The sequence below is a fragment of the Elgaria multicarinata genome, chromosome 20 (genome assembly GCF_023053635.1).
Source record: "Elgaria multicarinata webbii isolate HBS135686 ecotype San Diego chromosome 20, rElgMul1.1.pri, whole genome shotgun sequence".
In the NCBI taxonomy this organism is placed as follows: domain Eukaryota; kingdom Metazoa; phylum Chordata; class Lepidosauria; order Squamata; family Anguidae; genus Elgaria; species Elgaria multicarinata.
This window is the reverse complement of record NC_086190.1, coordinates 8867568-8895556: the sequence shown is the minus strand read 5'-3', so window position 1 is coordinate 8895556 and position 27989 is coordinate 8867568. Positions and strand designations below refer to the sequence as shown.

The 27989-nt window shown below is 43.5% G+C and overlaps 1 protein-coding gene across 1 annotated transcript; it reads right to left on the bottom strand.

Annotated features, from left to right (window-relative positions):
- WRAP73 (WD repeat containing, antisense to TP73) lies at positions 1-27013 on the bottom strand. Its single transcript, XM_063145126.1, has 12 exons — positions 26261-27013; positions 24006-24158; positions 22398-22514; positions 12664-12736; positions 10600-10703; positions 10281-10367; positions 9798-9932; positions 9634-9711; positions 8421-8526; positions 4321-4446; positions 2731-2922; positions 1-344 (listed from the first exon to the last, which is right to left on the bottom strand). The coding sequence occupies exons 1-12, from the start codon at positions 26327-26329 to the stop codon at positions 232-234; spliced, it is 1353 nt and encodes a 450-aa protein (XP_063001196.1). The 5' UTR covers positions 26330-27013; the 3' UTR covers positions 1-231.
- Positions 27014-27989: the final 976 nt, after the last annotated feature.

Here is a 27989-nt window from a genome sequence, read left to right as displayed (position 1 = left end):
ATTTATTGAAATTTTAAAACAAACTAAGCAGTTTGCACACTGTGAAATATACATTCTATACAAAACACACCTACATATTTCAAGTTTAAACACCCATTTCCCACTATTTAATGACTTAGTATATTGCCTGAGCACTTTGTTTAAAAAACATCCACAACATAATAGCTCCCCCACGTCTATATATACAGACTTAAATTACAAGCTTTCCCCCACACTGTGTTTTTTGTGTAGCTATTTCACATCTTCTTCTCTTTCAAAGTAACACAAGCAAAAATTGTCCTTACTCAGGAGAGCCAGAGAATTCCCACTGGAGTGCCAGCATAGAGAAGTCACTTGGAAGTCACCTACACATAAAGATCAAACAAATTTTACTGAAAAATCATTTCCTCCCAAATCTTGATGCCATTTAGACAACAAAGGATTCACACTCACTCCTAAACTTCAGACATAAAAGGGAATGATTAAGATAATGGGGTGTTGCCTTTTCAGAACACATAGAGTTAGTGTTTCCTTAAACAGCTAAAGTGCAGATGGATCTTTATAACACATACCATAAATTCCACAGGCAGAGCACCTGAAGATACTTTTTGATAACCAACATAGGTGATTGTCTCATATCTGGTCAGACCTTTTGTCCATCTAGCTTAGTATTATTTACTTTGAATGCATATGTTCTCTGGCAGAGAGTCTTTTCCACCACATCCCATCTAATCCTTTTAACTGGAGATGCAAGAATTGAGCCTGGGACATTTTGCATGACAACCATGTTAAAATGGGGATGGGGCAGGTATGCAAATCCTGCCCCATAACATTCTCTTGATTTCAGAGTAGTTGAAAAGAATCCCATCTATGTATTTTAACTAATCCCAAACTATAAGGGAAGGGGAAGCAATTCTTAGCTCTATATTGTTAGGAGCCACTGTACAGGACCAAGTATTGGAGGTGTCTGCTTAGAAACAGAAAAAAAAGTGTTCAGCATCAGTTTAGGTCCAGGTTTTGGACCTTAAAGAATTTAGCTTATCACTTCGCTAAAAAACAACAATACATACACAGAAAAAATAGAATAAAAGGAACTCACTCCTTGCTAGTTTCAGTTTAGGCTCAGGTCTTAGACCCTAGAGAGTAACTCATTAAGTATAGCAAGTTTAAGTAAGCTTAAGAAATCAACTTTATACCTTGGTTTTCATCTTTCGTTTTAAAAACAACAACCCCATACTCATACGGAAATAAGACCCACTCTTTGCTAGCTTCATTTTAGGCTCAGCAGGGCAAGGAAGCCAGGGCAGTAAACTCTTCCTTTTCCTTCTCAGAGTAAGTAACTTTAAATTAAAACCAACAAACAAACACTAAGCTCTAAATAAACTCCCTACCTTCTCCCAGCAACAGATTTCTAGTAAACAAACCCTGTAACAGCAGTAATAACAATTTTAAAAAACCAGTTATGAAGGTAGAATGCCAGCAGGGGTGTGGGGGCTTCCCAGTGTATTGCACTGAGTGCCACATGTATGATTATCTGCCTGCTGGAAAAAAAATCATGGGTGTGTGCTCGGTGTAATGAGCTCCTGGTTCTCAGGGAACAGGTTCGTTTTCTTAAGGTCAAGTTTGCTAACCTAGAGAAACTAAGAGAGGCAGAGAGGTTGATAGATGAGACCTTCAGGGACCTAACAGCAACGTCCCACTCCTTTGGTGACAGCTCCTCTGCAGTCACGGAGAAAGAGGGCCTCGAGGAAGGAGGGTGCCACTCTGAGGAAGAGGAAAATGATCCCTTAGAAGGGACCCATTCCTCAGGAGACATGCAAATATCCTGAATGCACAGGATTCTGAAAGAACTGGGCGTGTTTAGCCTGGAGAAGAGAAGATTGAGGGGAGACATGAGAGCACTCTTCAAATACTTAAAAGGTTGTCACACAGATCTCTTCTCGATCCTCCCAGAGTGCAGGACACGGAATAACGGGCTCAAGTTAAAGGAAGCCAGATTCCAGCTAGACATCAGGAAAAACTTCCTGACTGTTAGAGCAGTACGACAATGGAATCAGTTTCCTAGGGAGGTTGTGGGCTCTCCCACACTAAAGGCATTCAAGAGGCAGCTGGACAAGCATCTGTCAGGGATACTTTAGGGTGGATTCCTGCATTGAGCAGGGGGTTGGATTCGATGTCCTTGTAGGCCCCTTCCAACTCTGCTATTCTATGATTCTATGTAGTGATGGCCACCAATCTGGATGGCTTTAAAAGGAGATTGGATAAATTCCTGGAGCCGAAGGCTATCAATGGCTACTAGCCCTGATGGTTGTGTGCTACCTCCAGTATTTGAAGCAGTAAGCCTGTGTGCACCAGTTGCTGGGGAACCTGGGTGGGAGGGTGCTGTTGCACCATGTCCTGCTTGTTCATCCCTGGCCGATGGCTGGTTGGCCACTGTGTGAGCAGAGTGCTGGACTAGATGGACCCTTGATCCATGGCATTTCTTATGTTCTTATTCTCGCACACATTCTTCAGACCTTTGTGTTTTTAACACGAAAGTCTAAGTCCATTCAGCTAAATACTCCTAGAAGCCTCTGTACAATCCAGAACCCTGATACACATCTAGAGAGTGTGAGTTGTCTTCTGAAGACGTGTTGGAACAGATCAACCTATACATACAAATACAACATCACTATCGTTTTAAAGTGAGTTAAAAATGATTGTGTGAACTGCCATTACGCCTGACTTATCAGTAACAAGCAGCTTCCTTACCTTCCATTGGTACCTGTACAGACACACATCCTGCTGGGGACCACAGGTAAGCTCTGCTGTTCCCAGTACATATGGCAAGTCGGGACTGACAGGGATCCCACTGGAACTGCAGAACGCCACACAGCTGCTCCAAGACCACAAACAGTTTCATCTTTTGAACATCCCAGATCCAGATAGCATTAGGAATGTTATCTATCAGAAGCAAACATCAAGCATTTAAGGAAGCACAGCACACAATGTACCAATAAAGGAGCCATAGTATGAATGGCCAGTCTGTAGCACTGAAGCAGACAGACGGACCTGAGATACAAGCAATTGAAAACCATTGCATATCAATCAAAATATCCAGACAATGTCTGAATCGTTTGCTAATCTGTATAAAGATGTACAGTGTGTTTTGGATAGAGTTGTACTGCCCCTGAAGAACAAAGTACACCACTTTTGACTGGTTCACTTATTTGGGTAAAACATTTTTGATCTCAGGTATCCATCAACTAAAATGTGTTGTACATAGAACTGCCTTTAAAGATAGTTCAGAAAGCGCAGTTGGTTCAGAATGCAGTCTCCAGGGTCCCAAGAGGAATTTATTTATTTATTTAGAATATTTATGTACCCCATTGAAAAATTTCGGAGTGGTGAATGAATGAATGAAGTGGTACACACACATTGTACTTATTCTATATCAGTTGCACTCCTTCCCAATTCATTTCCAAGTTCAATTTAAAGTGCTACTGATACTCTTTAAAGCTCTAAACAATTGAAGACCAAGTTATCTTCAGGACCACCTATATCCAGATCCACCTATATCCTATCCAAGGCCTTGCTATCAGCCCCCACCGATTAAGTAAGATCTGTTTGGCAGATCTAGAGAGACTAAAGATAGGGACTTCTCAGTGGTGGCTCTATGATTGTGCATTAGGGTTGTGCACCAGCCCCCCGAACCACTTTGAGGCCTGAGCCGGAACTTTTGGATCAGGCCCAAACTGGTTCACGCCGATCTGATCTTCCCCCAACCTGCTCCGGATCGGATCCCGGAGCGAGATCCAAAGGGTCGGATCGTGATTCGCCCGCCTTTTTGCCCCCCCTTCCCCACTTACTTGCCTCCACAGCAGATGGCAGGTAAATGGAGAAGGGGGAACAAAATGGCAAGTGAATAAATCCCCATCCCCCCTTACCTGGCTCCAACATCTGCCGCTGCAGACCGTGGCGGCGGTGGGTGGCAGAGCCAGGTAAGGCCCCCCTCCCCACCAATTACCTGCCTCCGTCGCGGTCCGCTGCCGGACCACGATGGAGGCAGGTAAGCCCACCTCCCCCCACCATGGCTTATTTAACCCATCATGCATTATCATGTCTGAACCCAGTTGTGATGTCCGAACCCAGTCTTTAAGACTTTCCTGAAAATCAGACACCTATCATATGTACAACAAACTGTTTTACAAGCTTTATTGTACTACCCTTGTAGCCACTCACTAAGTGCACAAGGCCATGCATAAGTCACATGCTCAATGCCCTCTCCCGTGGTAGGACATGAACTTGAAGTCACTGGGATACACACACATAAGATTCTCAGTCAGCTTCCAACACACTAACCATTTCTGGTTGCAAGGAAACAGTTATCTGCGCTGAAAGCCAATATTCCAACTCCAATTCTAGGATTTGCCCGATCAATTGTGGGTTTGACATGATGCAAAGAAACTGGGACCTGGGCAATTTCATCTGGAATTTAAAAAGAAATAACAACAAACGAAACATGGTTTATTTTTTGGATCCCTGAAGAAATAACAATTTTACACTATAATGGGCCAAGGGATGCGTAATCCAATGTTCATTTAAAATGTTCAGTCTCACAAAAGCTAGAGCAATCCAACAATGCTCAATTCCAAAGTTTCTCATGATGTGGTCCAGCTGCCTCACATACCGATGCTGAGCAGAGATGATGATGATGATGATAATAATATATTTATTTGTTACCTGCCTCTCCCTCCGGATCAAGGCGGGGTACAACACAGGAGTCATTTGAGTAAGAAGAGGTTGCTTACTGTGGTTCTTCGAGTGGTCATCTGTGCATTCACACATATGGGTCTGAACCTGCGCGGAGCTGTAGTTTGGAACTTTTTTATAGCTAAGGAGTTTTGGGCGGGAACCCCTCCCTCATTCCTATGCACACGTACCAGGAGCTCCCACCCACTCCCTCAGTTCTTTAAGACTGACACTGTGATCTTAACACCAAGGGAAGAAAAAATAGTTTCTCATAATATGCATATAATAAGACACCAGAGAGGAAGGAGGGAGGGTTGTATGAATGCACAGATGACCACTCGAAGAACCAGTTACAGGTAAAGCAACCTGTTCTTCTTCTTCGTGGTCTCTGTGCATCACACATATGGGTGATTAACGAGCTCACTTACCAGAGGTGGGAAGGTGTCTTAACTCAGGATTGCTGAGAGGACTGCTCTATCAAAGTTAACAGTCCTTGCGAGCTCGAACGTCCATTCTATAGTGCTTAACAAAGGCCCATGACTGTGACCACATCACAGCTCGACACACTACATTCCTCTCGTAGAATGAGCATGCACTTGTCCTGGTAGCTGTAAGCCCTACAAGTCATAGGCCAACTTAATTGTCTTGACAATCCAGACTGACAGGCGATGGGAGGAAAGTGGTTGTCCCTGTCTCGGTCTGCTATAGCAAAGAAACAATTTTAGAGAAGCTCTGAAACTCTGAGTCCTCTCTTTGTAGTACACCAGGGCCTGGTGGACATCCAGTGAATGCAGTGTGGTTTCCAAGCGTGCTGTCGGAGAAGAAAAGAAAGATGGCAGTATTATATAGAATCATAGAATAGCAGAGTTGGAAGGGGCCTACAAGGCCATCGAGTCCAACCCCCTGCTCAATGCAGGAATCCACCCTAAAGCATCCCCGACAGATGCTTGTCCAGCTGCCTCTTGAAGGCCTCTAGTGTGGGAGAGCCCACAACCTCCCTAGGTAACTGATTCCATTGTTGCACTGCTCTAACAGTCAGGAAGTTTTTCCTGATGTCCAGCTGGAATCTGGCTTCCTTTAACTTGAGCCCGTTATTCCGTGTCCTGCACTCTGGGAGGATCGAAAAGAGATCCTGGCCCTCCTCTGTGTGACAACCTTTTAAGTATTTGTTGATATGGAAGGACGAGATCACTTTTGGTAAAAATGAAGGATCTGGTCGAAGAATAGCTCTTTCCTTATGGAAGGTCAAATATGGAGGGTCTACTCTTAATGCAGTCAGCTCACTTGCCCTTCTAGCTGATGTAATAGCCACCAGGAAAACCACCTTCATTGTCAGGAACTTCAAGTCTACTGTTGCCAACGGTTCAAATGGCTTAGACAATGCCTTTAGTACTACTGAAAGACTCCAACTCGGAACTGGGTCCCTTATCGGTGGAGCGATATTCTTTATTTCTTTAAGGAATAATTTAGCTAAAGGATATGGTATTTCCATTCAACAGGTGTTTTTCCAAAACTGCTGCAAGGTATACTTTCAATGAAGACAACTTCAGCCCCTTGTCAAATAGAGTCCTGAGAAACAATAGAATTGTTTGAATAGGGCAGCTAATAGGCTCCTCATTTCTAGTTTTCACTTTTTAAAATTTTGACCGTTTACTGTCATAAGATTTATTTGTAGCTGGTCTCTTGGCAGCATGAATTATGTCATTGATGCTCTTTGGTAGGTGAGCTGTGTCATTCCTTATTGAATCCTCCATGCTGTTAGCTTCAGAGTGTGCAGCTCGGGATGGAGTATGCATCCATGGTCCTGAGATAACAGGGTCAACATATGCGGAAGCCTGTAGTGTTCATGTCTGGAGATGCGTAGGAGGGTTGTGAACCAGGGTTGCCGAAGCCACCACACTGTTATCATAATTCAGTCTGTGCAATCCTGTATAACTTTCACGAGGGCCCTTGTGATCAACGGGAATGGAGGGAAAAGATAAAAGTAACCTGTCTCCCATTTGAGAGTGAATGCATCTCCCATTGACTTCTTGTCTATGCCTGCCTGGCTGCAGAACGCTGGGCAGACTGTGTTGAATTCCACTGCGAACAGATCTATGCTTGGTGTGCCCCATTTCAGAAACAGGTGTTGTAGAATTGTCTTGTCTAGCTGCATTCATGTATTGTTTTAAATGTTGTATACTTTAAATTTGTATCCATGCGCACTGGAGAGGGGAGGGTTCCCGCCCAAAATGGCTCTTAGCTATAGAAAATTCCCGAAGCGGGGCTTCGCACAGGTGCAGAGCCCATATGTGTGACTGCACAAATGACCACGAAGAAGAACGAGCAGATGACACATATGGAGGTAAAGGAGTCCCTGTAGCTACAGAGGACGTTTGAGTCTGGGCCATCTCAGCAGGATTATCTACAGTTTGGAGAGCCCTTCTCCACAGTTCTGCTCTCAATATACCCGCTTGATTCTTCCTTGCCTGCCTCATCTGAGATTGGCAGTGAGGGCATGTTTGCATAATGTGTCCTTCTCCAAAGCAGAACAAACACAAATCGTGGCCATCTGAGTATGGAAATTTAGCCCGGCACTTGCGAAACGGGGCTTTTGAGGCCATACACCCTCACAAAGTAGGGAAAAAAATAACTGAACGATTTTTAAAAAAAAATTGGGGGAAAAACAGGAAGAAAAAACAACAAGAAGAAATAAAGAAAACTCTTAGCTATAGTCCTAACTATTAACTTTGATCTCACGGACAAAGTTCCTCACGAAGCTCGCACAGTGGTGGTTAGAAAGGAACTGAGGGAGTGGGCAGGAACTCCTGGTACGTGTGCACAGGAATCGAGGAGGGGTTCCTGCCCAAAACTCTTTAGCTATAAAAAAGTTCCGAACTATGGCTCCGCGCAGGCACAGACCCATATGTGTGATGCACAAAGAGCACAAAGAACCATCAGTATGCCTTGATATTCCTCTGCCAAGAAAAGCAGGTTGCCTACCTGTAACTGTAGTTCTTTGAGTGGTCATCTGTGCATTCACACAACGAGGCTCCGCGCAGGCACAGAGCCCAGATGTGTGAATGACAGAGACCACGAAGAGGAACTAGAGAATCTAGTTGACAGCAGTCCCTCAATGTCAGGTGAGTCCTACAGATGTTGGGGGGGTAATGAACAACTTTCTCTGTCTTGGTTACGGGTCTATGAACTGTTAAATTGAATTGTTACACCAATCCATTGAACAGATGAGTGGGCTCCCCAAGTCTCTGCTACAGGACCAGCTACTTCAGATAAGAGGCAAAGTAGCACAGATAAACATGGGTGGATAAAAATAGATTTAAACACACATTTTTATAAAGGAGTTTTATTCAGTTTTGCTTTTAAAAATAAAAGTTTCAAAATGAAATCTAAATTTAAGACATGTTCAAATTTCCAATGAATCTCTTTTAAACACAAATTAATGCCTGCTTTTCTATGTAAAAGTAGGGGAAATATTTAACCTGAGCTCAAGCACTACTATATCACAGAAAAGGTCACGTGCTGTATTATTTCAGCACATTTTAAGTATTAATGACCATCAACCGGGTCATTGAATTTTCAGCTAATGGAGAAATGATGGCTTTTATGTCAGTAATTGCCTCTTTGGTTCTGGACATTTAACACATTTAGTTCTGTAGAAGATTATGGCCTTTGAATAATCATACACAAACACAACCTCTGCTTTAACTTACATTTGCTCTTTGTGCTGAAGAGAGAGCTTGCCATTTTCTTGGTAGGAGGGAAGGCAAGTTTCTCCATTTCCACTGCTTGAGATTTCTCTGCTTCCTTATAAACAATCTGGAAAGGAAAGTCAACTCTGTAGCATTTTACAAAAGACTCATTACTAGATTATTTGCTTTTGGGGTCACGATGGGAATGGCGATAGGCGGTAAAGGGGTCTGAGTCATAGGGTTGGCATCGAATTAAGAGGGAAGCTTGAAGTACACAAAGTGGGGCTTTGGGTGGGAAGTTTTTAACCTTTCCCATCTATCATTCCAATAGAAATCAAAACCTTTATATTCAGACTGGGCAGTTTAAAGAGAATAAAATTCTGCATTAGAATCTACAGGTCAACACATGCATTTTACATATTTAGAGAGATTAGGGCATGAGTGGGAAACTACTAGCTCATGGGCCTCTCCCACGCCCCATGCAGCATTTATGCTTCTAAAAAAGATCTCATTGTCTCCAGTAGAAGGCTTTTTTCAAGCCTAACTGCCACACCACTTAGGGCAGTGGTTCTCAACCTGGGGCACTCCAGATGTGTTGGACTGCATCTCCCAGAATGCCCCAGCCAGCAGAGCTGGCTGGGGCATTCTGGGAGTTGTAGTCCAACACATCTGGAGCGCCCCAGGTTGAGAAAGGCTGACTTAGGGGGATGCATGCGATTTCTGGATGGTTAACCATGAGGCAATGCAGTCCTCGGGCTGAAGGTTTGCCAACCACGGATTAGGGAATCAATGTTTTAAAAACTGAGTTCGTGGAGTTGGAGGTAGGCAAGGAGAGGGGCATGAGAACCACAGCAGTGCCTACTTCAGACATTTCTCACAAGTAATCCCCCACTCCCCTTGAGTCAGAGTATGTTTTTAAGTTAAAAACCACCACTACTAAAAGTGTCAATACCAACCAGTAATTGGCTGGTTTACATCAAGTGACCAAGAGACCAAGTAGTGAATCCTCTAGTTCAAATCTTGCCTCAGACAGAGGCCTACTAAATGACATCAGGCAAGCTCCTCAGCGTCATATCATTCTGCCCCGCGCATCTGCCCAACAGTATGGGGATAATACTGACCTCTCTTACGGAGCTGTTGTAGGAGTTATCGAGATCACTCTAAACGGCTATACAAATACTAAATGTTATTGGACTCCATTCTAATCACGGGCGGGTGCTCTTTCTCTACTTACTATCTTTGGGCTAACAATGATTACAGGATGATCAAGCTCTGTGATTTTCTTCCAAGTCACATGGTTCAGAATGCGCACCTGATTAAAAGAAAGAGGAGTAAGTCAAGGGTAAGAAATGCCATACTGTGACATAGAATCTCTTTTGCAGTGCTTAATAAGTTTACCTTTTCATCATAACTTCCGATTGCCAAGAACTGACTGCTGGGGCTCCAGGTGATAGATTTAATGCCCAGTGACCATTCATAGGCACGGTATGTGGACAGCAGACGGCCATCAAGGGAGTACAGCAAAACTTTATACTGAAACAAAGGTTTACATCTTAAAAACTTAAAATATGGTAGAATTTTAACCTGTTCCATCTCAAGGGCCTGCCACCCCAAACCCAATTTTAATAATAAGCATTAAAAAGTCTATCTTCTCTGCATTATTAAGGTTTGCTTCATACAGGTCTTCAAGAGAGATTCAAGAAACAGAATGCATATGCTCAACAAATTGGCACAAATATTTTAAAAGATTGCTAATATACTCTCTCAGTGAAATCACCCATGTTTATTTGCAACTATGAGCTCATTTTACACACTGTTGCTGTGAAAAGCTGCAACGAGTTTGCAGAAATATCCCTCATAAACGTCTGAAATTTCCCTCACCTCAAGGCAGCTGTCCCACACCGCCAACACACAGCCGTTAGGGGCCCATTCAATCCCAGCCATGTCCTGAGTTTCAGTCTCAAAATGCTTCCAAAACAGAGACAAGGAAGTAATTTGTTATTTAGAAGTAATAAATCACGGTTTGAAACTTATTAGCAAACTATGGTTAGTCTTAATCATGGTTGGAGCGATAATGGGAATTTCTAAATTGAATGAGATATAATGAATGGGAAGAAAAGTATATAATCTGTGGTCCATCAGACCATTACATCTGCACTGGTTCTATTAGGATAAAAGGTTCAACAATGTGTTTTTTTACTCTGAGAAGCTGCCAGTCGCTGCACACAAAGAAACTGATGTAGTCCTTGCAGTCTCTCCTCTCTGCCAAGGCCATGTAGCGGCCATCCTTCGTGAATGCTATTCCTGCCCAAGAAAAGCAGTGTTTAAGGGCGGGGAAGTGAAATGATTAATATCATGTACATGGAAAGGAAAGCAGTGAAAAGGTAAAACCAACAAGAAACGCGATCTGGACAGAAGAGAGACACTGGTTTGGGGGTACAATTCAAAGCATATTTGTTTCTGCTCGGTTCTTGTTATCTTGAGAGATCTTGCACAAATGTGCACGCTATAATTGCTCTGAAGTGGCAGACTATGGTTTGTTCAACGCTTTAGAGCCCTTAAGTGCTACTATTGTAACTCTAGTATTGACAAATTTAAGCAATGGAAAGCCAACAGGTGTGTGAGAAAAGTAAACAGAACCATAACCTAGGACACTTGGTTCCAAGCTGTCCTCACCTTACATAGGAAGAAAGTAATGCTTCATGGAAGGCCACACAAAACCAAAGAACTTTAATTCAAATTCTGACATGACCTTTGCAATGGTGGGGGAAAGGAGAAGCCCATCTCTCAAAACTTCAGGTGTGGGTTTTTTTTTTGTAAGCTAAAGTTGGGAATACTCCCTTTGTCTTTGGGTTCATGGCTGAAGTAGTACTGACTGAGCAATCTAGTACATCTAAATTAAGTGCAAAACAACCGATGTTTGACAAAATAACAAGACCAATTATGCAGCAACTCTCCAATCGGAGAGATACTGTTTTCCCATGAAAACAACACTATTTCTCAATGTTTTTTTTAACACTTTCTTTTTAAAAACATTTTCCAAGCATAGCATTTAAAATACCTTCAGCCTCTCTTGTTCTTTTAATGTGCATGCATATGAACACTAAAAATGCAGCGTAGAAAGAGAAAAGAGCAATTTTTAATTGAACTTAGGGCACCCAATGTAGGCACAAACACTTGCATTAGGCATCTTTCTAAAGAACAAGCGTTGTTCTCCCACCCCACCTTTTGTGTGTATGCATGACAAACATTTCCTGCTTCTAGCACTCACCCCAAAAATATTGCATTCCTGTTCATTTACCTTTGAGTTGCGGTCCTAATTCATAACTGCAGATGTGTCAGCAGAACTGGTCATAGGTGGTCATTGGTTATACAAAGACATATTAACTGCATTCACACAATAAGCCAGCATTTCAGCAAATCCTGGCTTGTAGTTCATAAGTAAGCATGCAAGTGCATACTGCCCAGTGTCTCCCACATGGGTCCTTCTGCCATGTGGGAGAAGCAGCAGGAGAAGCAGCAGGAGAAGCAGCAGCTTCTCCCCTGCCATGTGGGAGAAGCAGGAGGAGAAGCAGCAGGAGTAGGTTCAACAATCAGGAACTAAATAAAAACTTAACATTACATCCGAATCTTAACTCCTAGCTTGTTGCTCCCAAATAAGCCAGGAATCTGACTTGTTAGAGGAGTGAAAAATGAGGAGTCCTGGCTTGGAGACAATGCTAAGCTTTTTCTTCCTGGTGAATCTGTGGTTACTGAAGCCATGTCTGCTGGCAAGAAGAAACAAGCAGAAACAACTGAGCAGTATGCACCAGCATGGTTGCTTATGAATGATAAACCAGGATTGTCTGGAATTCTGGCTTATTTTATGTGAACGTGACCACTGTACATCCTTAGACTTAGGTATTTGAAATATTATTTTCTAGCCATGGATTTGAAAGTTGAGCCACAGATCCAACCAAAGCCCTATCTACCAGTGCAACCCATCAATGACTACATACATATATTTTTTTATTATGCAGCCATTTACTAGTCAGCCATTTACTAGTCAGACAGATAGCTGCACCTGAGAGAATAAGATTTCCTCAGACAGAGCACAGAATGGATTCATTTCAAAAAAATTGGATCAAATCTAGACACATCAGTACCACTCTTGCAGGATGATATATACATCCAGTGGGAAGGGATTTAGAAGGATCCAGATCATAGTAATCTTTTTTATATAATTAAAAATAATATATTTCTTTATTAGGCTAGCTCCACTTACCCTGCTGGCATGCTTTGGGATACTTGATATAAGACACAGACTTTGTACACAACGACCAGACTGTAATCCGCAGCTGTTGGAAATAGACAAAGAGACCGGAAGTATTAGTTTATATTTACAGAATAGATGTTTCTTATGGAAAGCCCAGTGTGATGCATCTTTGCATTCTACAATGCCGTGATTTTGGTAGCTCAGATAGAAATCCTGGAGAAAAAGAAGACAGAATCTCATGGGGTGCTTCTGCTGCACACCAATTTTCTTCACCAGCTCTAGTTGCTTGGAAAAGAGTGATTTAGCACTTATGGGGTAACCTGAAATGAGCAGAAATGCTTGTTTCTGAAAGGAGTCAGTTTGGTGGAGCTCACATAAAGGAGCTCCACAAATGTGCCTATTTCCAGAAACTAGGATTTCCACCCATTTCGAGGCTTTCCCTAGGAAGCGCTAAATCTCCCTTGTGTAAACATTGGGTCCCACTTGAGCAATGCAACCGGTGGGATCCCCTGCTTGTGGAAGGGAATCGGCTGGGAGAAAAAAAAATCGCCAGGGGTGTAAACACTCCACTGGATTCTGCCCAGAATTGGAATGTAAATTAGAGGACAGATACCAAAACCCAGACATACTGCACTTTTGCTTCAAGTATCTCCAGTTTTTAAGGTAGATTTACAACTAGCACCTAAATGGTTCCACAAGTCTACCCTGTGAAGGTCACAATTGTGAAAGAAGCTTGACATCTGGATGGGTCAAATGATGGCACGAGGAAGTGATTCCATATCTGATATCCCAACATCTCAACATGGCTTAGAAAGAGATGTTGCTTTTCTCCGAATTATTTCTCAAATATTCATCTGTTGGGAGTTGGAGGCACTATGTTATGGTGGTCCTACCTGCAGGGTTGATTTCAGAGAGTAACATTTGGTGATCATTTCTCAGCCCCTTGGCAATGAGGTACCGCAGTGCACCATCTTGTCCCCAATGTTTTTCAACATCTATATGAAGCCTTTGAGGGCGATTCTTAGGGGATTTGGAGCAAAATGCCAACAATACACTGATGACACACAGCTCTATCTCCCTGTGTCATCTGAATCAGGAGAGGCTGTGCAAGCCCTAGATCAGTGCCTAAACTCAGTAATGGGCTGGATGAGGGCCAATAAACTGAAGCTGAATCCTGGCAAGACAAAAGCCCTATGGGTGATTGGTTCCCGAGTCTGGGAAACAGGCTCATTGCCTGTTTGGTACGGGGTTGCACTTTCTCTGAAAGATCAGGTTTGTAGTTTGGGGGTACTCCTAGATCCATCATTGTCGCTGGAGGCAACAGTCTCCTCTGACTCCCTGTTTTTTCCCGCCTTAGGCTTTGTCAGCGCCATTACAACCTCCTCAGTTTCATCTGCACTGTCAAATAGGCTGTCAGTGTCACAGCCTCAGAGACCTGATTTTCTTGCAGCTTCCCTCCTTGGCTGCGGTCTCTGTTGCATCCCTTCACTTTTAAGCAAAAAACAGTAATTAAAGCCAGTTTCCAAATGCTTACTGTGCCCATGGTTCAGAGCAGCAAAAGATTAGGCCTCCATCTTGAGCAGAGCCAAGCCACGCCCCCAAAAGGTGAAGAATTTAATGGGTTTTTGTTTGTTTGTTATGAAAGACAGATTGGAAGTGTGCGGTGCAGGAATCACAGCACACTTTATTCACTGCAGAGGTTTTCCTTTTAACCAACTTCTTTGTTACAGGTCTCCCTTGCTAGTATAGGCTACTGGCTGGTATAGGCTACTCATATCCTATTGATAAGGTGTTTGAAAAGTGTACATCTGTTGTTTTGCAGTGTGGTGCAGGGAAGGGTGGGAAGCAAATCAGAAGCCGCAGCAGCATTTTTTAAATAGCCTAAAACAGCTGAGAAATACAAAGTATTTAGACAGTAATATGATAAACAGTCTGAAGAGTTGGGTAAGGAACTACATCAAAAAACTTTGACAACCCTAGACAGGTGGTCAGACTTGGTAATTTTCATTACACAAAAAACATGCTTAAACAACCTTACATTCTCAAGTGACTGTCAACTTTTGTCCTAGACTTGACTAGGTCAACAGGCCTCCTTACATAGCTGTGTCTGTCAGCACTGGATTTCAGAGGATTACATGGGGCACATCCCTGGACAGAAAATATTTTTCAACCATTATAACCATTTACAGTCACTAAGGATTAGAGCTACAACACACCCAGCATTGACACAGAGGGAGAAAACTGCTGCTAATGTTTGTAGCAGCCCCACTGGACATTTAAAGCACAAAGATTGCTCCAGATGGGAATAAATCCACCCGGGAGCATTTTTAGTGTGAAAAAAACCATTTACAACCTTAGTTCAAAATATTCCTGTCAGATGCAACCAACACTGTGGTTTTATTTATTTTTTTTTATTTTTTTATTTATTTCAGGATTTTTATGCCGCCATTCAGCCAAAAAAGGCTCTCACGGCGGCTTACAAAAGTATTTCTTGACAGTCCCTGCCCACAGGCTTACAATCTAAAAGACATGACACAAAAGGAAAGGGGATTGGGAGGGAGGAGGAGGGGGAAAAGGAAAGCAAATTCAGGCACTACAATCTTAGTTGTAAAGTTCAGCAGTTACAGGTGACAGCAGGAGGGAGGGGGCTCTGAGCTGGAGCTGGACCCAGGCACGGTGGAGAGGTGCCTGGCTGCTGCTTCCTCCCTCACTGGTGGCCTCTGCAGAGACAGTTGGCAGCAGGAGGGAGGGGGCTCTGAGCTGGAGCTGGACCCAGGCACGGTGGAGAGGTGCCTGGCTGCTGCTTCCTCCCTCGCTGGTGGCCTCTGCAGAGACAGTTGGTAGCAGGAGGGAGGGGGCTCTCAGCTGGAGCTGGACCCAGGCACGGTGGAGAGGGGCCTGGCTGCTGCTTCCTCCCTCACTGGTGGCCTCTGCAGAGACAGTTGGTAGCAGGAGGGAGGGGGCTCTCAGCTGGAGCTGAACCCAGGCACGGTGGAGAGGTGCCTGGCTGCTGCTTCCTCCCTCACTGGTGGCCTCTGCAGAGACAGTTGGTAGCAGGAGGGAGGGGGCTCTCAGCTGGAGCTGGACCCAGGCACGGTGGAGAGGGGCCTGGCTGCTGCTTCCTCCCTCACTGGTGGCCTCTGCAGAGACAGTTGGTAGCAGGAGGGAGGGGGCTCTCAGCTGGAGCTGAACCCAGGCACGGTGGAGAGGTGCCTGGCTGCTGCTTCCTCCCTCACTGGTGGCCTCTGCAGAGACAGTTGGCAGCAGGAGGGAGGGGGCTCTGAGCTGGAGCTGGACCCAGGCACGGTGGAGAGGTTACTGTGCTGGACCGGGATGAGGCGGGGGGAGCTTAAATAAATAGGAATGGTTAACTCCACTTTTTTTTAAAAAAAAAAATCTAGCATAATCTCAAAACTAATTTACGTTTTATACCAAATTGTCCTATATGGTCTGCAATGTCTTCGCAATACCTTTGGACCACAATTCAAGGTGCTAGTTTTGACCTCTGTGTGTCCCATATTCCAGGGAGGGGTGTGCCACAACTGCACAATTCTCTTGTTGATTCTATCAAAATTCAAACCTTCTAGCAGTTGAAGACAGTACCACAATTCCCATGGCTAGTGAATACATGGAACTCTGAAGTAAAGTTTTTAGACTACCTAAGTATATTCAAAAGCCTTGTCATGTGCCTTTTGTACTACAGAATTATACTCACATGGAGGCAAATGTGGTTGCTGCTGGTACTGGTGTGGGTATGGGTATCTAGGAACCCGATCGGCATTCATCTTAATATAAAAAGTTGAAGGGCGTGACCATTGGCGCTGTCTGAACAATGGTTGCTGTAGTTGGGGAGAAATGCCCATCTTTTTGGCTGTCGTCTTAGCCTTTGGGATAACCTCCATTGCGTCATTAGCGGTGGCATTAAACAGATCGTTGCCTCTCGCGCAAGCCTGCTCGATCCTGAGAGCAACCTCTGTCCTGTGGTGAGCTCGACCGACATGGTAATGATGGTGCGTCTTGGCATCAAGGCGACCTAGGACACGGTAATGTTGCGGGTAGTAATGAACGTAATAGTCTTGTTGCCGTCTCCAATCCAAACAATGACGTGTTGTATAGGAACCCGACCAAGTCGAATAACTATACCCTTCACGAGGTGGAGAGTATGGGTGGTCCGGGAAAGACCTCGAATAGAACTTCCTTTTTCTATGGGCATATCTCCCATATGGAGACCGACTATGGTATCGAGTAGGTGGAAGCTCACTCGACTGTTGCTGAGTCAGTGATCATCGTGGAGAAGGGTCCCGGATCTCGCCCTCCGAGATCGATGTTGTCGGGACGGTCTCAATCCTTGGTACTGACAGATCAGATGGAGCTGACGGTATTGAGGAGAGAATTTGTGGGATCGGCGACCACAGTAACAGTGGTGGAGTAGGGATCTGCGGTGTTGTTGTAGGGATCCGCGTCGTTGGGGAAGGAAGCTTGATCTTTGACTTCCCCTTGTCTTTTTTGTTTTGCCCTTCCTGAGGGGGTTTGTTGGATCTAGCCTTTTTCGACAATTTTTTTGCAGTGGAGACGGATAGAACCGTCCCCGATGTTTGTGGGACTGCATGAGAAAATGGTTCTGACATCACTTTAGTTGTGTCTGTCGCCTCCAGGGCTTTTTTCCAGAGGATCGGTCTAAGGCGATCGGCACGGTGCTTTTTTGTTTGCCTTGTGAATCTTGTACAGAAACGGCAGGTCTCTACATTGTGAGACTCCCCCAAGTACAGCAATCACAGCAAGTGTCCGTCTGAGGGGGGCAATTTACTGCCACATTCCAGACACTTTTGAAACGGTGCCTTAACAGTCATGCGACCAGCCTTTCCCCACGGGGAAAAGAAACTAGAGTAACGACTAACAATTTTTTTAAAAAAAATTAGAGAAGGAAGAAGATAGAACAACTATATACAAAACTCAGCTATCTATTCTCAAATGAGACGTCGAGGAAGTCCTTCACGAAGCATCCTTACTAGAAGGCGGTCAAAGAGAACTGAGGAGATAGGTGGGAACCTGTGGACTTGCGCAGTAGACAGTGGGGTACGGGTTCAAGCCAAACCAACTCAGCTTTGGAAGTTCCGAAATGAGCTCCGCGCAGGTGCAGAGCCCATATATGTGATGCACAGAGACCTATGCTTTCCAAAAGAACGCTCCAATGTCAGAATGTTCTGAATATCCAATGGTCTGCCAGCGGATGCCTGGCAGAACAGAAGAAATGACAGATGGAATTTTCACCTCCCCATCCTCCTCTCTGTTGATTTTCTCGCAAGAGTGTGTCTAATGGAGCTGCAGGGATGGGGACAGGAGCTGGAAGGCATCAGGATGTCATAGATCCTCGGTGCCTCCCCTCCCTGCTCCCTTCCCCATCAGGTGGAGGAAAACAACCCCAGTTCAGATTTCCCTTCCTTGTAGCAGGGTCTATGGCTTGGGGGGAGGGGGACTGCACAATATCCTAAGGTTCCAGAAACCATAGCAATGCTCCATAAGGATCCTTAAAGTGCTTTTCATAGAATCAGAGGTGGATTCTTGCACTTGGCAGGGGGTTAGACTTGATGGCCTTATAGGACCCTTCCAACTCTACTATTCTATGATTGTAGAGTTGGAAGGGGCCTATAAGGCCATTGAGTCCAACCCCCTACTCAATGCAGGAATGCACCTCAAAGCATCCCTGAGAGATGGTTGTCTAGCTGCTTCTTGAATGTCTCTATGTGGGAGAGTCCATGACCTCCCTAGGTAATCGGTTCCATTGTCGGACTGCTCTAACAGTCAGGAAGTTTTTTTCTGATGTCCAGCCAGAACCTGGCTTCCTGTAACTTGGCCCATTATTCCGTCCTGCACTCTGGAATGATCGAGAAGAGATCTTGGCCCTCCTCTTTGTGACAACCTTTCCAATATTTGAACAGTGCTATCATGCCTCCCCTCAATCTTCTCTTCTTCAGGCTAAACATGCCCAATCCCTCTTCTCATAGGGCTTTGTTTCCAGACCCCTGATCATCCTCATTGCCCTCCTCTGAACACGCTCCAGTTTGTCTGCCTCCTTCTTGAAGTGTGGTGCCCAGAACTGGACACAATACTCAAGATGAGGGCTAACCAATGCTGAATAGAGGGGAACCAGTACCTCACGCGATTTGGAAGCTATACTTCTAGTAATGCATCCCAAAATAATATTTGCTTTATTTTCAGCCACATCACACTGTTGGCTCATATTCAGTCTCTGATCTACAACAATTCCTTCTCGCTTGTAGTATTGCTGAGCCAAGTATCCCCCATCTTGTAACTGTGCATTTGGTTTCTTTTTCCTAGGTGTAGAACTTGACATTTATCCCTATTAAATTTCATTCTGTTGTTTTTAGCCCAGCACTCCAGCCTATCAAGATCACTTTGAAGTTTGCTTCCGTCTTCCGGGGTATTAGCTATCCCACCCAATTTTGTGTCATCTGCAAATTTGATTAGCGTTCCCTGCACCTCCTCGTATAAAACATTAATAAAAATGTTGAAGAGCACTGGGCCCAGGACTTAGTCCTGGGTACCCCACTCATTACCTCCCCCCAGATTGAGAAGGTACCATTTGTAAGCACTCTTTGAGACCGATTCTGTAGCCAACTGTGAATCCACCTAATAGTTGTTCCATCTAGCCCACTTTTAGCTAGTTTGTTGATCAGAATATCATGGGGCACTTTGTCAAAAGCTTTCCCAAACTATTAGCTGATGGATTTAGAGGACCAAAAGAGTGAACAGTACAGACACCAGCTGTCTACCACAAGTTAATTTAGCAAACTGTTTACAGCTGGGGAGAATATCTATCCCAAACACACATGCCAATTTGGCAATGGCTTAATGAAAACCCTGCAGGGTCAAATGGAGTTCTGATGGCTGGTAATAAATATTTGTCAGCATTCCCCCATATACATGTGCATTTTGAAGCAGCATGTGGTATGCAGAGGCAGCATAACATATCAAATCCACAGGCTGCATTCTGGCTGACTATTAGGCATGTGTCTGACTAACAAAATTAGGCTGGATAATTGGAATAGTTTTCACCCTTTTAAAAGCTACAACAAAATCTTATGCCTGCTTATCCATTGTTCTGTTAGAGACAATGGATAACTGTATCCATTGCATAAATAATAATAATATATTTATTTGTTACCCGCCTCTCCTTCTGGATCGAGGCAGGGTATTCGCTTTGACTTCTCCACGTCGTATTGTGATACAACCTGGAATTAAAATGAAGTTAATTGGCATGTTTACCAATTGATTTACACAACATACTTAACACTTTGAATATACAAAATATTTTTATTGTGGCACAGAAGTTAAACAAAAAATATTCACCCTCTGTGTTGTGATACCCCACCCCCCAAATAAGCTCTGGTGCAACCAAATGCCTTCAGAAGACACGTAATTAGTTGAATGGAGTCCACCTGTGAGCAATTCAAGTGTCACATGTTCTCAGATAAAATACACCTGTTTCTGAAAGTCCCCAGACTTTGTTGGAGACTTTGTGAACCGCCCAGAGAGCTTCGGCTATTGAGCGGTATAGAAATGTAATAAATAAATAAATAAAAATTGGAGAGCATATCTGAACAAACAGCATCATGAAGACAAGGAGCTAACAAAATAAGTCTGGGATAAAGTTCTGGAGAAGCACCAATGAAGGTTGAGTTATAAAAAATATCCCAAACTATGAACATCTACCAGACCACCATTAATCCATTATTATATAATGTAAAGAATATGGCACAACCACAACTCTACCTAGAGAAGCTGTCCACCAAACTCAGTGATCAGGTAAGAAGGGCATTAGTCAGAGAAACAACCAGAGGTAACCCTGAAGAAGCTGGAGAGATCCACAGCTGAAATGGGAGAAACTATTGGAGAATTATCACCCAGTCACTCCACAAAGCTGGGCTTTACGGAAGAGTGGCAAGAAAGCCATTGCTGAAAATACTCCATATCATTCCTGTTTAGATTTTGCCAAAAGGCATGTGGGAGACCTACTTAACATGTGGGGAAAAGGTTGTCTGGTCTGATGAGACCAAAACTGAACTTCTTTGGCTTTAGTGCAAAACACTATGTGTGGCGCAAAGCCAACAGCGCTCATTGCTCTGAGAACACCATCCCCATGGTGAAGCATGGTGGTAACAGCATTACGTTGTGGGGACGCTTTTCATCGGCAGAGACTGGGGAACTAGTCAGGATTGAGGGCTAGAGTGATACAGGGCAATTCAAGTCTGTAAGGGACCTGGGACTGTGGCAGAGGTTCACTTTCCAGCAGGACAATGACCCTAAACACACAGCTAAAGTTACATTGGAGTGGTTTAAAAACAAGATCCAGAATGTCTTTGAGTGTCCCAGTCAAAGCCCAGACCTCAATCTGATTGAGAATCTGTGGCAAGACTGGGAAATTGCTGTTCGCCAATGGTCTTCAACAACCTGACAGAGCTTGAGCAATTTTGCCAAGAAGAATGGGTAAATATTGCAGGAACCAGATGCACAAAGCTGGCAGAGTCTTACCCCAAAATACTCATATCTATAACTGCTGCCAAAATTCTCATATCTATAAATGTGCTTTGACCAAGCAGTGACTCAGGGGTGTGTGAATACTTATATAACCAACAAAGTCCAGTGTATTTTTGTTTACTTTCATGCCACAATAAAAAAGATTTGCATCTTCAAAGTGTCACAAAACCGTGCTCCCCTCCCACTCCTAACGGTGCAAAGAGAACTGTGGTGGTTACCTCTCCACACTCACAAAATGGAGAGCAGAGATGGGGAAAAACAAGGCATTCCTGGGGGCAGGGAGGGGAGGAGACCAGGGACGTGGGGCTATAAGCTATCCCCACCTGTCCCCAGCCTTCTTCTCTCCCCCTCCCTGAGGCCTCCTATAGATGGGCAAAATGGCCCACCTAGCTAAAATGCAGGGCCTTTACACTGTAGCTGCCCTGCATTGGCTATTTGGCCTCCTCAGAGTTCAGAGGCTGCTTTCCAACTTCATAGGATTGCACCCTAAACCACTGTTTTCTGGTGCGTGTGTGTGATGCTTCCCTCATGCACATATGAAGTACAGCCATCTTGAACACCAGAAAGAAAATATCTGTGGAACATCTTGCCGACTCCTGCTCCCTTCTGATGACACGCTCTAATATGGACAGTACAATTTAATAAGGACTGATGCATACAAGATCCTGCAGAAAAATAATACTTATCTATATGCTTTGGGATGTAACGGCCACCTCAGTAAACTTTACAGCATTAAAAGGTAGATCAGTATCACCTCCAAATTGCAGAATCTGTGTTCAAGATTAGATTTAAAGCAGAGACTTCCTGGCTCGCCGATCCTATTCTTGGCCACTGCACCACAGACCAGCTCTCAAGAGTTGAAGATGGGTTATCTGATCCCTTAAGACCTAAGATTCTGTGACCAAATCTGAAGCTTTTATCAATTCTGTATTGTGCTCCTCTGCATAAATAACCTATTCCAGCCTTTCTTTCATCATGCAGCCACACATTTTAACATGCTGTGTCCCAACTTGCACCAAAATATAGTGAACAAACCATAAATAAATAGCTATATTTTTTTTAAAAAAAGAAGGCCCCACAAATACCGCACACTGCAGCTTTAAGAGCTTCAAGTTATTTTAGGGGCTAGGATGTAGACAGCAACATTTGATATCTTGGAGGAGCAGTCCCAATTTCACACTTACATGGAACTCTGTGGTGTTGAGAATGTGGCGGCCATCCGGACTCCAACAAGAAGCCACCAGTCCCGCTGACCCTTCATCTATCTTGCAGTGCCACTCAGGCTGCTCCAAGGACCAGACCTAAGCCAAGGGAAAAAGAGCAGTCAAGACAGCACTCATTAAACAGGGCATCTAAAGTCTTCACAGCTTCCCCTGCAGCTGAGAAAGACGAATCAATCAACAGAACCCAGGGAGATCAACAAAGTCCATGAAAGACTGGCACTGGAACCCACTACAGAGGTAAGCAATGTTAAACTTTTAAACCATTAAAACATAATACATGTTTCAGGATAGCAGCTATGTAAGTCTATTGTAAGAAGCATACAGCAGTGTTCTGGGACACCTTCAAAAGCAAAAACCTTTATTGCAGTGTTAGTTTTCGTAGGAATCCAGATCATGCCCCTAATAAATTTATTATCCTTTGAAGATGTTATAGGACTGTTAAATACCTGATGCACTAGAATGTTAAAAAAAATGGGGGGGGGGAAATGTTATTCAGAATTTATACGGCACTTGATCTGCAAAATGGTTTACAACTGGCTCATAAACAGTTACTTATCAGGTTGCCTGTGGCAAATATGAATCATCTCAAGAGGATAAGCTTGGGAAACTGTACAGTTGTTGGTTTTAGTATGCGTGAGCCAGTATTTTTTTTTATGAACTAGTAAGTTTTGTAAAATTGTTTTCAAGGTTGCTTTACAATTAGATTGTAAGCCTATTCGGCAGGGTCTTGCTATTTACTGTGTATAATCTGTACAGCACCATGTACATTGATGGTGCTATATAAATAATAATAATAATAATAGCACCTTGACAGATCCATGTGTTCACCCTTTGAAGGTCACAATTTTTAACCCACTTACCCCAGCTCAATCTCTTCCAAGCAAACGACACCAGCTCCATTTCCTTCTAAGATTATGGGCAGAATCCAACATAACTCCTACTTAGAGTAGCTCCATTGAAACAAATAGGACTTCAGTTAGGCATAATCAACTTAAGATCCATTCATTTCTAAGTAGGGCTTACACTGGATTTTACCGTATGCCTCGTGTGGCGCAGAGTGGTAAAGCAGCAGTTTCTGCAGCTGAAACTCTCCCTACGGCCTGAGTTCAATCCCAGCGGAAGCTGGTTTCAGGCAGCCGGCTCGGGTCAACTCAGCCTTCCATCCTCCCGAGGTCGGTAAAATGAGTACCCAGTTAGCTGGGGGAAAGGGAATCATGGCCGGGGAAGGCAACCACCCCGCTATAAGGCCTGCCAAGAAAACATCCGCGAAAGCTGGTGTCCCTCCAAGGGTCAGTAATGACTCAGTGCTTGCACGAGAGGTTCCTTTCCTTTTCCTTCCTCTGATTACTTAAAAATGACTGCAAAATAGTTACTTCTATTTTATTTTATTTTAAGTATGGGTTTTTCCAACCTTTGCAATTTTTGAAATTAGACCTATTTCCCCCATAATTATGGTGTTTTCAAATGAAAGCGCTAGTTAAGTTATTTGATTAAATACTTGTTACTTAAAAGACCATCAGTTTGACGGCTGAAGTTCCAAAAGAGAAACAATACTATATGGGTTCCCACCTGCACAATTCCACGTTTGTACATTGCACATAATATAAAGAGAGAATCAGAAGACCACTCAATGTGCTGGATTTGGTCCAGGCAGGTGAATAGCTGCAAGATTTGCAGAGTGTTCACATCGCGAACCACCAAGCGATACTGTACACCTGAAGCCTGAACAGGAACAAAAAAATGAAATGCTTAGTGGACAGAATTTAGCTCAAAGGCACAGATCATGATGTACCTTAGATTTGAACCGTAGAAGCCCTAGAATTAGTGTAGGGGAAAACATCTGCCTGAAAACATGGATAATGAGATTAGAGGAAAAGTAATTAATTCATCTGCCAATTAATTGATTAAATTTACACATTGAACAAATGTCAGTATGTGCCTACCGTATTTCGATTGTAAGATGCCATCGATTGTAAGACACACACTAATTTCAGTACCACCAACAGAAAAAAAAAACCTAAGACACACCTGCGATTCTAAGACGCACCCCAATTTTAGAGATGTTTATACAGGGGGAAAAAGTGTGTCTTAGAATCGAAGAAATAGGATATATTAAAGGAAGTTAAGAAAAAGATTAACTTAGATTTTTACACGACCTACCACTCATTTTCAAGAGAAAAGGCCACTTCTCATATTTTCTTTTGCATTCCCTAGTACTGCAACAGAGCAGAGCTAATTCACTTCAAAAAACCAACAAGAACATCCTTAACTCTCAGCCCCACTGATTAAACTCTTGATGCTTCAATGCAACATTTCTCAACCTTTTTCTTCTTCTTATGGACCACTTGAAAATTGTTGGGAGACTCAATAGACCACTCAATGAACTTTTTTTGTTTTACAAATAAAATCCATACATCATTTATATTTTAATAACTGTCGTCTTGCTTTTCTAATGAGATGGATTTGACTACTTTTGTGAGCAAAGTTCTGTGAAGTTGGCTGTAATGTTTATCTTTAGCAGGTCCAAGTACAAATATTCTTGACTGTTTTACAACCTTTCTGTGGACGACATAGATGGAGGTCACAAACTACCAGTGATCCACAGACCAGTAAGAGAACATCTGCAATGGAAGTCTCTCACAAATGCATTAGCTCAGTCCAGATGAAACACTTGACCAGCAGGACATAAATAAACCTTGGATTTATGCACTCTCATGCATTCCCTCTTCTTTGGCAAACTACTTTATTTCATATTTAATAATATATATATCCCACCTTTTTTCCTGCAAGGAAATTTTATCCTCACAGCAACTCTGTGAGGTAAGTAAGGCTGAGAGTCAGTGACTGGCCCAAACTCACCCAGTGAACTTCATGGCTGAGTGGGGACTAGAACCCAGATCTCCTGACTCCCAGTCCAACACTCTAACTCCTGCACCACACTGGCTCTTATTATTTCATTTTAAGCAGTCAAATTATAGCTTGCCACAAAAGAAGAAACTAAGGAGGGCGAGAGGAGAGAAAGAAACCCAAGGTTCATTCATATACTGCTAGCCTGGCATTACATTTGAACTAAGTCAATGTGTGGGGGTTAGGTCAATGAGGCTGGCACACTACTATGACAGACTTTAATAGTTACACAAGTTCTGCATACTAATTTTTCAGCAAACATATATGCATCCTCTGCAGATATGCTGCAAAGCAAAGATCACACATCATCATTTTATAACAATTAAGAAAAAACAGGCTTAGAATTTAACATTAACAAGACACTAGGGAACATTGGAAAGGAGGGGCAACATTGCCAAATAAAAAATTGATTTATAGTAGTTATATCTGAATTTTAAATTGCTTGACTTTACTACTACCCCACATGCTCTGGATACATTCTCCGTATAACATAATTTCTCAGCGTCATTTAAACAAGGTTTAAAATTTAATGGAAAAAATATGCAAGTACATCAGACACACTTTTTTTGGAATTTGCTCTCCAGAGCATATTCTTTTGCTCATAGGGCATATTATGTTGCTGATATTATTTTGCTCATAGGGCATATTATGTTGCTGATATTATTTTGCTCATATTGTCCAACATAATGCACTGAGTGAAAACCAGAAAAAGAATGTGCATTATTGTCTTGAATATCAAAGCCATATCAACAAAACATCATTAATCATATGCAGCACCGAGATCAGTAAGATCAAGCTGCAGCATTCAAACATCCCTTGGTTCACACTCCATTTCTTCCACCATCATTCCTTTCACCCAACCTGTCATAACCACTTTTATCTTTAACATCCCCACACCACAGCAGGGCTAAGCTCACCAGGAATTTTCCATCAGGAGAGAACTTGCACAATTGGCTGGACAGTTTAAACACCTCAGAAAAATTCATACTGTCCAAATTACATGGGAGAAGGGGGAAAGGGTACGGCGCTCCTGAGCCCAGTCAAAGAGCAGGGCCAAATCCAGTTTCACAACCAGGAAGGTCTTCTCTGTCTTGTTGTTGAAGCTGGAGAACAGGAAGCTTTAACAGTTCAATTCCAAGTAAAAAGGCTTGGAATAAGGATGGTATCTTTGAAAGCGGGGCAGGTGTGGGGAAGATACTTTCCAGACCCTGGAAAAATTCCTGCCTCCCATATAAAGATAAATGAGAAATAAGTATGCTTGTTGACGGATGGATGATACAATTCCCTCACCCACAACTGCCCTTGAGAATATACGGTATCTCCAGTTAAGAAAAGGAAGACTGTCCCCAAAATGAACAACCTAGTGGAAGGAGAGTTGCAATTCAAAAAGAGCAGCAGCCTCCTCGAAGCAGGAAATGCTGACTCTCAAGGTATGGGGACAGAAGTCACTCATGAAGGAGGGAAGGGTGCAGAGGAGGAGAAAACATCTAACTACAGCCCGTTAGGAAGCAGGGCAACTGACCCTTCAGTCAAGGAAGTACCAGGGGGAGAACAAATTTCACAACAGGAGAGGCATCCCCCCCCCCCAAAAAAGTTGCTGCACTTGAAAATGGGGTGAGGGGTATGGAGAGAAGGGGAATTTGCCCCAGAAAGAAAGGAAATCCTTTTTGCCCCAGAATTTGCCCCAGAAAGAAAGGAAAACGGGGTGAGGGGTATGGAGAGAAGGGGAATTTGCCCCAGAAAGAAAGGAAATCCTATTTGCCCCAGAAAGAAAGGAAAACGGGGTGAGGGGTATGGAGAGAAGGGGAATTTGCCCCAGAAAGAAAGGAAATCCTTTTTGCCCCAGAAAGAAAGGAAAACGGGGTGAGGGGTATGGAGAGAAGGGGAATTTGCCCCAGAAAGAAAGGAAATCCTTTTTGCCCCAGAATTTGCCCCAGAAAGAAAGGAAAACGGGGTGAGGGGTATGGAGAGAAGGGGAATTTGCCCCAGAAAGAAAGGAAATCCTATTTGCCCCAGAAAGAAAGGAAAACAGGGTGAGGGGTATGGAGAGAAGGGGAATTTGCCCCAGAAAGAAAGGAAATCCTTTTTGCCCTAGAAAGAAAGGAAAACGGGGTGAGGGGTATGGAGAGAAGGGGAATTTGCCCCAGAAAGAAAGGAAATCCTTTTTGCCCCAGAATTTGCCCCAGAAAGAAAGGAAAACGGGGTGAGGGGTATGGAGAGAAGGGGAATTTGCCCCAGAAAGAAAGGAAATCCTTTTTGCCCCAGAATTTGCCCCAGAAAGAAAGGAAAACGGGGTGAGGGGTATGGAGAGAAGGGGAATTTGCCCCAGAAAGAAAGGAAATCCTTTTTGCCCCAGAATTTGCCCCAGAAAGAAAGGAAAACAGGGTGAGGGGTATGGAGAGAAGGGGAATTTGCCCCAGAAAGAAAGGAAATCCTTTTTGCCCCAGAATTTGCCCCAGAAAGAAAGGAAAACAGGGTGAGGGGTATGGAGAGAAGGGGAATTTGCCCCAGAAAGAAAGGAAATCCTTTTTGCCCTAGAAAGAAAGGAAAACGGGGTGAGGGGTATGGAGAGAAGGGGAATTTGCCCCAGAAAGAAAGGAAATCCTTTTTGCCCCAGAATTTGCCCCAGAAAGAAAGGAAAACGGG